At 31.5% G+C, this 12009-nt stretch overlaps 1 protein-coding gene across 2 annotated transcripts; it reads right to left on the bottom strand.

The window, feature by feature from the left end:
• Positions 1-212: 212 nt before the first annotated feature.
• Positions 213-9254, bottom strand: LOC139516299 (putative uncharacterized protein DDB_G0282133). 2 transcript variants are annotated; one of them, XM_071306335.1, is made up of 4 exons: positions 9163-9254; positions 5107-5245; positions 3656-3734; positions 213-1350 (listed from the first exon to the last, which is right to left on the bottom strand). In XM_071306335.1, the coding sequence occupies exons 2-4, from the start codon at positions 5125-5127 to the stop codon at positions 275-277; spliced, it is 1176 nt and encodes a 391-aa protein (XP_071162436.1). In that variant the 5' UTR covers positions 5128-5245; positions 9163-9254; the 3' UTR covers positions 213-274. The 2 variants fall into 2 exon arrangements, with proteins under 2 accessions (XP_071162436.1, XP_071162435.1); XM_071306334.1 differs by lacking the exon at positions 9163-9254 and adding an exon at positions 7470-7591.
• Positions 9255-12009: the final 2755 nt, after the last annotated feature.

Raw genomic sequence — 12009 nt, 5'->3', positions numbered from 1 at the left:
ACCTTATTCCCCTGATGGCATGCGTCTTGTTGTTTATTTCAAGTAAACATATACAGTCGCATTTGTTAAAGAATTCTTTTTTACATTAATGATTGAGGAATTGGAAATAAATTTGAAACACAAAAGAAATCCTTCCCACACCTCAAATTTTCCCTGCTTTCTGTGTTTTTTTTGGGCTTTGACTCAAATATATTCCAATGAAAGAACATGAAATTGTTAATTTCTCACTTTAATAAATAACTGAAATCATGGTTAAATTATATGTCAATATGTATTATACTACTATCACTTTCCGAGGGGCTTTAGGTGTTTGATAATTCGGATTTTTAGACATTATAGGACTTTTAGGAGTTTGATAATGGTTTCCAGGAATCTGGTAATGAGTTTTATCTTTGTCTTTTACCACTTTTGCTGACGTAGGTACTTGATACTCATTGGTTGTACGAATTGGCCGATCTGTTCTGGCCATTTTTTCTTGTACTATCAATTCATTTGCAGGGTTGTGTTGAGTAGCGTTATTTGGCAGTGTTGAGGGCAAAACAATTTTGTTTTGTTGCGTCGCAATGTTTTTATCCACAGTAATATTGTTTGTATTGTGATTTGGTAGTGTTGATGACAGAATAACTCTGGTTTGGTGCGTCATGTCTTCATTCACATGTTGTGTCATGTTATCATTCACATGTTGTGTCATGTTTTCATTCCCATGCACCCCATTTTTATTGCTATTTCGCAGTGTTGACGACACAATAAAATTGTTCTGTTGCGTCGTGCTTTCATTCACAAGAATACTATTTGGTAATGTTGGCGGGGAAATAAATTGGTTTTGTTTTGTCAAGTATCCATTGGCGGGAATACTTTTTGAGTTTGGCAATGATTGTGTTGAATGCATCAAATTAACACCGGTCGAGTCTGTGACCTGCGTAACACTGTGATTTGTTGTTTCAGCCATTGTTTGTGTTACCAAGTGTTCAGATTTTGGCGTTTCGCCAATGATAGGCGGTGGATTCAAATTATCATTTACAACAGAAACAGCGTATGGGACCACCGACATTCGATCAAATCGACTTGCTTCTTGCGAATCTTGTCTGAAGTACGCTGTATTCCTCGACTGTCCTGGGGCACGTGACATCCTCCGTTTGTTTCCGCCATCAAATACATCAGAAATTCTTATGTTGAAATCATTATTACTAGTCATTCTAACCGGTTCTGGAGGTCGGGTCTTATATCGCAGTCTACGTAAGACATGGCACATGATTATAAAGGCTACTGTCATGACAACGAGCATCGTAAAGGCCAATGCACCTATGTAATATATGGTGATTGAGTAAACATAGTTGGAAGACGCTGTACCTGAAAGGAGAATAAGCTAAATGATAAGAATGCCGGAGATAAATATTTATATATATATATAATTGTTTGATTTTTTTTTTTTTTAATAACATGTGTATTGTATATTTCTTTTTGAATTATTGTCGTTTCTTTAACACAGATAAGCATGTAGTTTTGCACTTCTATTTCAAAATCTGTCACCGATTTATGCTGTGTCTTTTTTTTTTGCAATGGTGTTATCTGTTTTTCTTATAAATAGTATGAAATTCAAAACAGTGTAGCTGTGGCCATTGATTGACCCATCAAAATCATCCATTGACTGGGACAATTTACGTGAACGTTTGTATGTAACAACCACTGTTCATGACGTACCTACGATAGACATTTAAACTGTGGGGTCAACAAAGGTTTCTTAACGCCTTTAATTATAAAATAATTCGAAAAATTAATCAGGAATAACCTTTGTGTTTTGATTTATATAATTGATATAAATCAAAATATCGTGTTATTTCTGATTAATTTTTCGAATTACTTTATTTAGGTGTTGAGAACCTTTGGTGACCCCATAGTTTAAGTGTCTTTAAAAAGTACATAGTGAGCATTGGTCGTTACATACAAACGTTCACCTAAATTGTCCCAGTCAATGAATGATTTTAATGTGTCAATCAATGGCCACAGCTACACTGTTTTGAATTTCATACTAAATATTTATTGCATCTTTTATTGAAACCACGGGTTCGCAATGGTAAAAATGAATTAATCCTTTTAACATTGTACCAACGCCATCAATACTTGATTAAGAGATATGGAATATGTTTGTATCATGGGCACATATAACCATGAATATTTTTCAATTTTCAAGATAACGAAATCACTAAATGCGAATTATAACCTAACTTATAAACTTGGCCTGAATAACACGACTGGTACCATTAGTGTAGTAGGAACTAGTACACCTTCCGTTGAACTTAAGATCATTCCTTGGTTTGTTTTGTTTATTGTTCTTTTTTTTTTTAGAAAGGGAGGTGGGGGATCGAACGTGTAAAATATTATTTAGGTTTCTGTGTAGTATTTCTAAGACTATTTATTTTTTGTTGCTGGTCTTTTTGTTTTACCGATGTTTTACCTGTTTCTTCTTCTGATTTGTAATCTTGTAATCTTGAATATACCATTTGTTGTCAAATAGCACATTTTTTTTTAAATCATCACAATACAGACGTCTAGGAGACATTGGAGATATCAATGTTGTAATGAATCACCAATGTTTGGCGCATATATAACATTAAAGTAAAATAACAAAAATACCGAACGTCAAGGAAAATTTAATTCGAAATTCGGAAATTCCCTTATTAAATGGTAAAACCGAAAACTTAACACATCACGATTGGAAAACGACTGTTATAATTCTGATTTGGTACAGGCATTTTCTTATACATATTTAAATTTTTTGATATTAAAATAATAATTGTTTCGCGAGGCGTAGTAACCCCCAAAAAGGACAGCGCTATCAATAAATAAATAAATAAATAAACACGTGTCGACAGATGGACGAAAATTAAAGAAGCGAAATTACAAAAATATGAAGACTTAATTTTTGGTATTTGGAGAGGTGTATAATTAGTTATCAAAAGTACCAGGATTATAATTTTATACGCCAGACGCGCGTTTCGTCTACATAAGACTCATCAGTGACGCTCAGATCAAAATAGTTAAAAAGCCAAACAAATACAAAGTTGAAGAGCATTGAGGACTCAAAATTCCAAAAAGTTGTATAATGAAGCACAAACTGGAACGAAAACTTCGATCTACATACCATCTTGAACAATGCCAAACCTTTAGTTAGAAAAAGAAACAATTGGGAAATGCAATACATGAATGTTGTTTAAGAATGCAAAACTTTTCTAACAGATGAACATTGAAAACCAAAAACTTGGAAAAGAGAGCATGGTTCGCTCTGGATGGAGATCTAAAGCGCTTATCATACATTCTCTTAGAAATAAAACAGTGGATAAACAATTTAAAAAAAATATATATAATAGTCAAAGGATACATTATTTAAATATACACAATAATGTTAACTGCACAGGAATATGACTCTTTTAAAAGTCACTTTAATGTGATGTATAACACGGACAAACGAGAAACGCTTGTCTTGAAGTGGTTTTAACCGACTTGGTTTGGCGTCCTTGACCTGAGTGTGGTAAAATGTCGGTTGAATTCTATGTAAGTACGGAATATCTACATCGTGACATCATGCAGTCATCAATCAATAAGTAAGTAAGTTGTTAAATATTTCTTAACTGATCTAATAATACTATTAGCCTACTTATATTAGAGTCTGTGCTGGTAGATATTGAGGAAAAATTTGTGATGTCATCTCCTGATTTCAATGTTTCCATGGCTACCTGAAAAATGAAAAATGACAATTACGATTTAAATATCATGAATATATAATTTAATATTAACATACATGCAAATGTTAAATGTTAAATATTGACAGGAAATAGTACTTGACGCAATTAATTCAATAATTTCCTAGAACTTAAATTATATTTTAAAAGTATTAAATATGGTTATAATGTCCTTGCTTTCAGGGAATTATTTTTTTTCGGCACCTATTTTGTTACATTTAATGAATATTTTCTTTCAGTTGAATTAATATAAATCAGTTCTGTTATATTCAATTAAAACAATTAAAAAGCTGCATCAAATGTGTAGATTTTCAGTCAATATTTCTTATAAGGTTCAAAAGATATATATATACGGAAATTTAACACATGTGATGATCCCTATTTTGAAAATGGTGACCTTGGCAAGTCATCGTCTATGCATTCATTATATATGTTGCATCATATGGAGAGCCCGGGCCCGATGTTCTCTCTTAATCCGCTTCTGCATCAATGAGACAGACAAGAATCTACAGACCAACATAATTTTGATAAAATCAAATACAAACAAACAACATTTTAGGGTCCACGCTATTTCATTCATTTATTCATGTTTTGTTTTTGTTTTTGTTTTCGTTTTTGTTTTTTTTGTTTTCTTCTTTTATAATTTGGTGAGTTTTACCCCTTTACACTGTGTGTTACATTTCCTAATCAATAAAACCGTTAAGGGTTTTAAGCAATTCGCATGCTCTGCATACTTATAGTAATGTTTGTATTTTGAAAAGCAGAAGTGATAAGTTTGTTAAACTTATGTCATCATATATCTATGTCACTTTGAACAAATAGGTAGTTTTAAACTAAAGAAATTTTCAAAATAAGACAAGTGTCTTAACCAATTATATCATACACTTTAAAAAAAGATGATATACCAAAAGTACCTAACTCCAAAGCAAACAAAAAGGAAGGAACACTTACAGTAGTCCATAAAAACAGACAAAATAAAACGTGAAACTTGATTAAAAAGTTGAATGAATTGAATTCAACTGCCATTTCCCGAACTTGCTACAGGTAACTTTCCGAAAAGTATAGTGAATAAAACATTGCTTCGTAGATAGCGTTACCTCCTGCTTGTATGACAGTAGTTGATAGTTATTTTGTATTGGAGAATTTGGGTGAGCAACCCAAACAAACAAATTAGGTTAATGTATCAATAATTTTGATCGAGCAGGTAAATATCTGTAAACATATTTCATTACACACAACACAAATGACTCAAATTCAAACAGACCTACACACAATTTCTAACGAAATATATATGACGAGGTTTCAAACTTTGGACAGCGCCAAATTAGCGCTTAAAATTGACTGAAAAAAGCTTAAGGTGCTTGAAATGTATATTATTAGGTTTCATCTCGAAGTATTATCCATATAGCAATGTAATTATTGTTGACTGACTTGTTTGGTCCTATACATTCTTATGATATTAGTAGTCAATATCAAACAACCGGTATTTCGTTAGTAGTGCTTATCTGAAATTAAAAAAAAAACATTCTATAAGCAACACCATAATATCAAGAAAAACCTTCAAACATAAAGCGACAGAGATGCAATGTGATTGATTGATTGTTTGGTGCGTAAAGGGCACTTTTAGAAGGATTTACCATTTTAAGTATTGAAGGAGGTTCCCGGTGTGCTCAGAAATAACCAACGACCTTCAACAGGAAAAAAACCCTACCTTGGTCAATTCATGTTTGAGCAGAGTGCACCTTTCACGTGCAGGCATCGAATTTCAAATCTCGGGGTTGACAGGCTAGTGATACATGTATTAAACTATTTGGACCACTAGACCAACCAGTGTTTTTAAAAAAAAATGTGTACCACGCTTAAATAAAGTGTACACCACATTTGTGTGGTCATTTTGGATACACAAAAAAAAAAAAATACAGTCTTTCCTTATAATTTAATTCTGTATTCCATATTTTAGGAGAAAATCATGCAAAAAAGTAAAATCACAGTAAAAAGTAATAATACTGAACTCCGAGGATTATTCTATAAGGAAAGTCCAATTATCAGATGGCAATATCAAAAGCTCAAACACACCAAACGAATTAATAACAACTGTCATATTCTTGACTTGATACTGACAGTTGCTTATGATGAATTAAACCTGGTTTTATAGCTAGCTAAACCTCTCACTTGATTAAAAGTTGCACCAAATTCCATGATATTGACAACAAAACAGACATAAAAGGTAAACATTTCAAAAATTTTGCAGCAGTCAACATGGTCTTATAATCTTAATCACTATAAAACAAACAAATATGTAACAAAGACGCATTCAAGATATAAAGACAAGTTAAAGGACATTAGCAAAAATTAAAGACAATAATACGAATAATATACTATAGCACAATAACACGATGGCGGGATGTTAAAGTACAGAGCCATGTCATAAGTATCAAGGACACACAAAAGGCAAATAGACAAAGCACATTAGCAAAAATGAAAAATGAAAAAAAAAATATGAGTACAAATTGTTTTACAATAGCATAAAAAAACAGGATGTATAAGTACAGACACACGTTATATGTATGAAATAAACACAAAAAGGTTAGTGTGTCTCATGGAAATATATCCAACAACTCCTTTTATTCCATTGGGATTAGGTTTGTGAATGTATATTCATTAAAGAATGACTGTAATATTTTTTTTTCTATGAAGAAATAACATCAACAATGTGGTGCACACTTACACGGTTGATTTGAAAATGTTTGTGTGTGTTGTTATTTCCGAGAGACGAAAAAAATATTAATATTTCCTAAAAAAATCAATTCGAAATTCCATGTTTTAAAGAGTAAATCGTGAGACAAAAACTTGATAACGTCACGATCAAAAGACAAATTTATGTCTATGGGCTTAAAGACAAAACATTTTTTTTGCCATTTAAAAGACCTGTTACATCTAAAATCAATTATAAGTAAATGAAGCTACTTACAATACCACTCCGGACAGACATGATCAAAAGCCTGAACTATTTCTAGTAAAATTTAACTACAGCCAAATTGAATGATAAGATGTACATGAATAATAACAGATCATATATAAAGAAATTTTATTTATCTAATATTTCAACAAGTAAGTTGTAAACAGGATTTGATGTAAGCAGTTCTTCAAAAGTAACAAGTCATTCATTTAAAAAATTAAGTGTATCACACAACCTTTGATATGCACTTACTCATGAAAAGAAATATATAGTCTATTTCGAATACTGATGTAACAAGTGGTTGTCAAAAGGAAAGTACTTGTAATGATTGTTTCTTCGATTAGCGACCGTGCAAGAACTTCATGGGAAGTCAAGGTCAATTACTGCTCCCTATAATATCTTCCGGTTTTAATGCAAATTTTATTCTACATCTGTATCTACATGTATTTAGTTTATTTTTTTGTTATGTCTAACGAACTGTCTGTCCGTCTCTTTCTATTGGGCAGGATGTAACATGTCTTAATTTTACTAGTTTTCATTACACCCTTCATGTCTCTGTTTTATATAAAACTTAAACCCATTGATTAACATAGAAGACGGTTGCAATGATACTATTAAAGAATCGTCGAAATGGATTGAATTGATTTCAGGGAAAGAGTCACCGAAACAATTGTATTTATTCTAATGAGGTTTCAGATATGTTTTGCCGGTTTTGCAAACCAAATCATCGTTTCAGAATGTAAGGACAATAGTAAATTCATTGTACATACCCCAAAAATGAAAATAACCTCACGTTCTTGGTTCCCATTGCTTAGAGGAATGTCAACTTAACACAACCTTTGAACATACATGTATATGAATTAGTTTAGATTGTACGTAAACTCGATACAAGTCATCAATATTAATTCTGTTGCTCACCTATACCTATCCATAGACTTTTTGAAAAAATGATATGTTGGTGCCAGATAAATTTCCGTTCTAGTGACATAGATAAATAAGGGTCACCGTCATTGTTTTTCAAGTGTTAATCATTCAAGGTTGAATATTGTTGGTGTTGCAATAAGGGCAATCTTGTAAAGATACCAATCAAAATTTTACTTTATTTCATTAAAACAATTTAAAAATTATAGATTTAAATTGATGATTGTTTTTTTTTCCTGAAAGTGAGCTGATATTCGATGATCAATTGCACTGAGACGTGTGACTAGAGAATTTTTTGCTTGATCATTTGTTTTACCTTTTGATATTTAAAAGGTATGGGATAGGTAAATGCGAACACAATTGGTCAGTTCCCTACATTTTTTTTTGTCTTTTTAACAATTCAGATAACTGGTATGACGTACGTATCGACGATTTAGCTACATGTTTTCATTTGATGACGTTTAGTTTTTCAGAATTATATGACTTCCTAGGGCTAATTAGAATTGGACGTTATAGCTACAAGTATTCAGAATATGATGTGTTAGCTAGCAGAATGTGACGTTTAAGCTTTTCTAAATTGGACGAATTAGGTTCTAAGAATTTGATGTTTTCTGCTATTCAGAATTTGGCGTTTTTTTTAGGTATTAAGAATACATGAATAACGAAATTCGACCTAATGACGTCTTTCAGATTTAACTCGGCGATATTTATGTTAATCAAACAGTCACAATTAGCCTTCGAAACATTATACATGATAAGTTAAAGAAAATAGGCGTAAACCCGTATTTGCGTATATCCATATACAGTGTATGGTCTGTTGCTTGGTCATTTTAGTCCAACGATATACAAAATATTTAGTTAATGTTGTCTTCAGTTATATATATGATATTCCATTAACTAAAAACAATGACAAAATGATATAAAGGAGATGCACAAGGGTCTGATCATTATACGCACCGGATAAATAAAAACAAATTTGTTTCTGCGTCGTCAATAAGGAAACAGCCCAGGACAAGAGGAGCCCAAACACAATATAGAGGTAAACATCTGTGTTTAATGAAATTTGAATTATTGGAACCTTTTAATCACTCGATCTAAAACAATCAAAGAGGTACCAACGTTAACGTTTGGGAGGCGCTTGCACATGTGTTTGTGATTCTACCTCTTACATGACTTTACTGGTATATAGAATTATCCGTTTCGGTGTATTACAGATACGAGTCTTTCAGTCGTGTATACATGTATGAATTTGAATAAACATTGTTTGTAAACATATATGTAAGTGTTTTATCCCTCCTTATAAACACATTTGTTAGATTAATGATATTCCAATTGTGTTGTAATGATAAGTCAACCCTCCACTTATACATATACATTGTATTGTATTGCAAGCACAATTGTCGTCATCGACTTGACATACAGACTGAATATACTGCATCATGCATAATGTTCAATTTTCACTAATTTTTAGAATTTAAATGCTATGTACTTATAATCATCAACAAAGATTAAAAATAATGTACAAAAAATATCTGCACTTACCATCATTAAACTCTGAAACAACATTTTGAACGGAAACGGAATGAATTACATATAATTTCAAACAAGGAAATTAAATTTAAACTGAAAATGAAAGGTCAGATTCTAAGTCAATTGTGATAATTATTTATGAAATCATAATGTTTTTGCATATTAATGTAGCAAAATATTTTGATATAGTACATCACTTTGCGAATAAAGTAGTATTATAGCATAACGATTTGATAATAGATTTTGCTAAATATAAAAGGAAGGGGGGCTGTTAAATTTTATTGATATACACTTTTTAATACGTCTATATATGGACTTCTTTCATCCGCTAGTAAAACCCATTCATGTTAAGGCTTGGTTGTTTGGCCTTTTGGAATGTATACATACACACTGGTTACAGAATGTAAAGGATGGACCATTTGTCCGTGTTGGAGAGTTGCGTGCTATCTGCATAGTAAAGAACCAAAATAGCACATGAGAGACTTTAAAAAGCGTTTATGTCCTATTAAACAAAATTAACTTTTATTATATGTATGTGCAGTGCAAATTTCGTGACTCTCGCCCTGTTTAAGTTATCTCACATATGCCGTAATTTTAATTGTTCTATTTAATTTTTTTGTGTGTCAAGTAAGATTTTCAAACAAGAATGTGTCAAAAGTACACGGATGCATCACTCGCACTATCATTTTCCATCTTCAATGGACCGTGAAATTGGGTAAAAAATGTAATTTGGATTTAAAATTAGAATGATTATACCATAGGGAACATCTGTACATGCTGTACTAAGTTTCAAAAACTATTTTGACCAAAAACTTTAACCTGAAACTCGCTTTTTCATTTTCTATGTTCAGTGGACCGTGAAATTGGAGTTAAAAGTCTAATTTGGCTTTAAAATCAGAAAGATCATATTATAAGCAACATGTGTACTAAGTTTCAAATTGATTGGACTTCAGCTTCATTAAAAACTACCTTGACCAAAAACTTCAACCTGAAGCGGAACGAACGGACGGAGGAACGGACGGACGGATGAACGGTACGACGAACGGATGAACAGACAGACGGACGCATAGACCAGAAAAGATAATGCCCCTCTACTATCGTAGGTGAGGCATAAAATCACACCACCAAACCATACACCATGGTTTTCCGCTTTGTCTGGATTTCTACAAAAATTCTGTTCCAATTTAAGCTTGATCAACCTGGGTTTTTGTTGATATTGCTTTTCCTAATTCTGACAGGTACGTCCAGTTTCTGTCAAACTTATTTGACCTTTTGTATTATGTATTTTTGAAGAGTTTGGACATTCTGAAATGTATACATGTATAACAGAAAATGTGTATACGAGGCAGCAAACCAATTCATTGACACAAAACAAACATATATAGAAGTCAATACAATTTGTATAAAAAATATACCAATTATTTGAGGTGGAGTTATGGCTCTTTGACACTTTCCACGTTTCCATTCTAGTAAATCTCAATTTCATAAATATTTTAACAAGGTAATTTTTTTTATATTCTTAAAAATTGAAATAATGCTTTTCCCAACATAACATCATTACACTGTTTTCTTTTGTTTTCTGAAAAAGGAACACCTGTCAAATTACTATTGAAATGATCTTGTCTACTTTAGTTTTTGGTCAAAGGTCAAAAATCAAACACCTATTTAAACCGATTGTTCAAGTCGTTGGATTGATTTGTCAATAAATGTTACAAATTATTTCCTTTCAGTCACACCTAAACGGAAGTAACTTTACAAAATTTATAATAGTGTATCTCGATAATTTCCTAAAATTTATATATTAAACAAAATTTACTTTTTTAAAAAGCCAATCGTGACATTTAAAAAAAATGTTTTATAGGGAAATTCTAAATACAAAATATCTATTATATATTGCACACTGTTGCACAAACAAAATATGTATAACATGTGTAATGTAATTATCAGATGAAATTTATCTACTATATATTTTTTTAATCCAAATATTTGTCTTGCATATCTGATATTTATAACAAAATATGTTCATGAAACAAATCTGTATGTTGTTTGCCATTTGTTTTGCGTAAAAAGTTGTATGTATGTAAATACATATATTTACTATCTCTGCTGAATTTATTTATAATATATTGTTATAATGAATTAGTCAGGGGGCATCAGGGGAAATAAGTATAATTGTACTAACTGATGTTACCTTCTTTAAGGTAGCACTACAGTCAGATTTTTCTGACTCCAACCAACAGTCTTTAAAGATTAATTTCTCCAAAACTACTCAATGGATTTTTAAATTCTTTAACTCATTTTAAAGCTACTTTTAAACTGTAGATACATTTTTTTTTGGTATGATAAATCTCAAAATATAGCTCATTAATTGCCAAAAAAAAGGTCTTCCAACTTGGATGAAAATGACACATTCAGGTCAAATGGTAGTAAAAATTTGTTTTCATCACTTTAATCAACCATTCACAAACTACGAAACCATTTCTCAGATTTTTGATATATGCCTCCAGTAAGAAGATATATTGATTTAACTGCTGGGTGCCAAACTTCATTTCATCTTTCATCTTTTGACAACTATAAATTCATTTAGAAACAAATTATCCAAAAACTGGGACACAGTATAGTAGATAAATTAAATACTCCCTTTAATCACATATATCAAAGTCAAACCAAAAGGGGTACCCATACAGTTTATATTTCAATTTTTTGCTTACAATTATCATGAAAAATTGTTCTGAGAAATGACCTACTAACTGAATTTCCCCCTTAGAACCCCTATAAATGCTACATAAATACAAATATCCCACTGAGAACACCCCAGGAATGTTCTGACACCATTATTTTATCAATAGAACCAATAGA

This window comes from Mytilus edulis, chromosome 3 (genome assembly GCF_963676685.1).
Source record: "Mytilus edulis chromosome 3, xbMytEdul2.2, whole genome shotgun sequence".
In the NCBI taxonomy this organism is placed as follows: Eukaryota; Metazoa; Mollusca; class Bivalvia; order Mytilida; family Mytilidae; genus Mytilus; species Mytilus edulis.
This window is presented reverse-complemented; position numbering and strand designations above follow the sequence as displayed.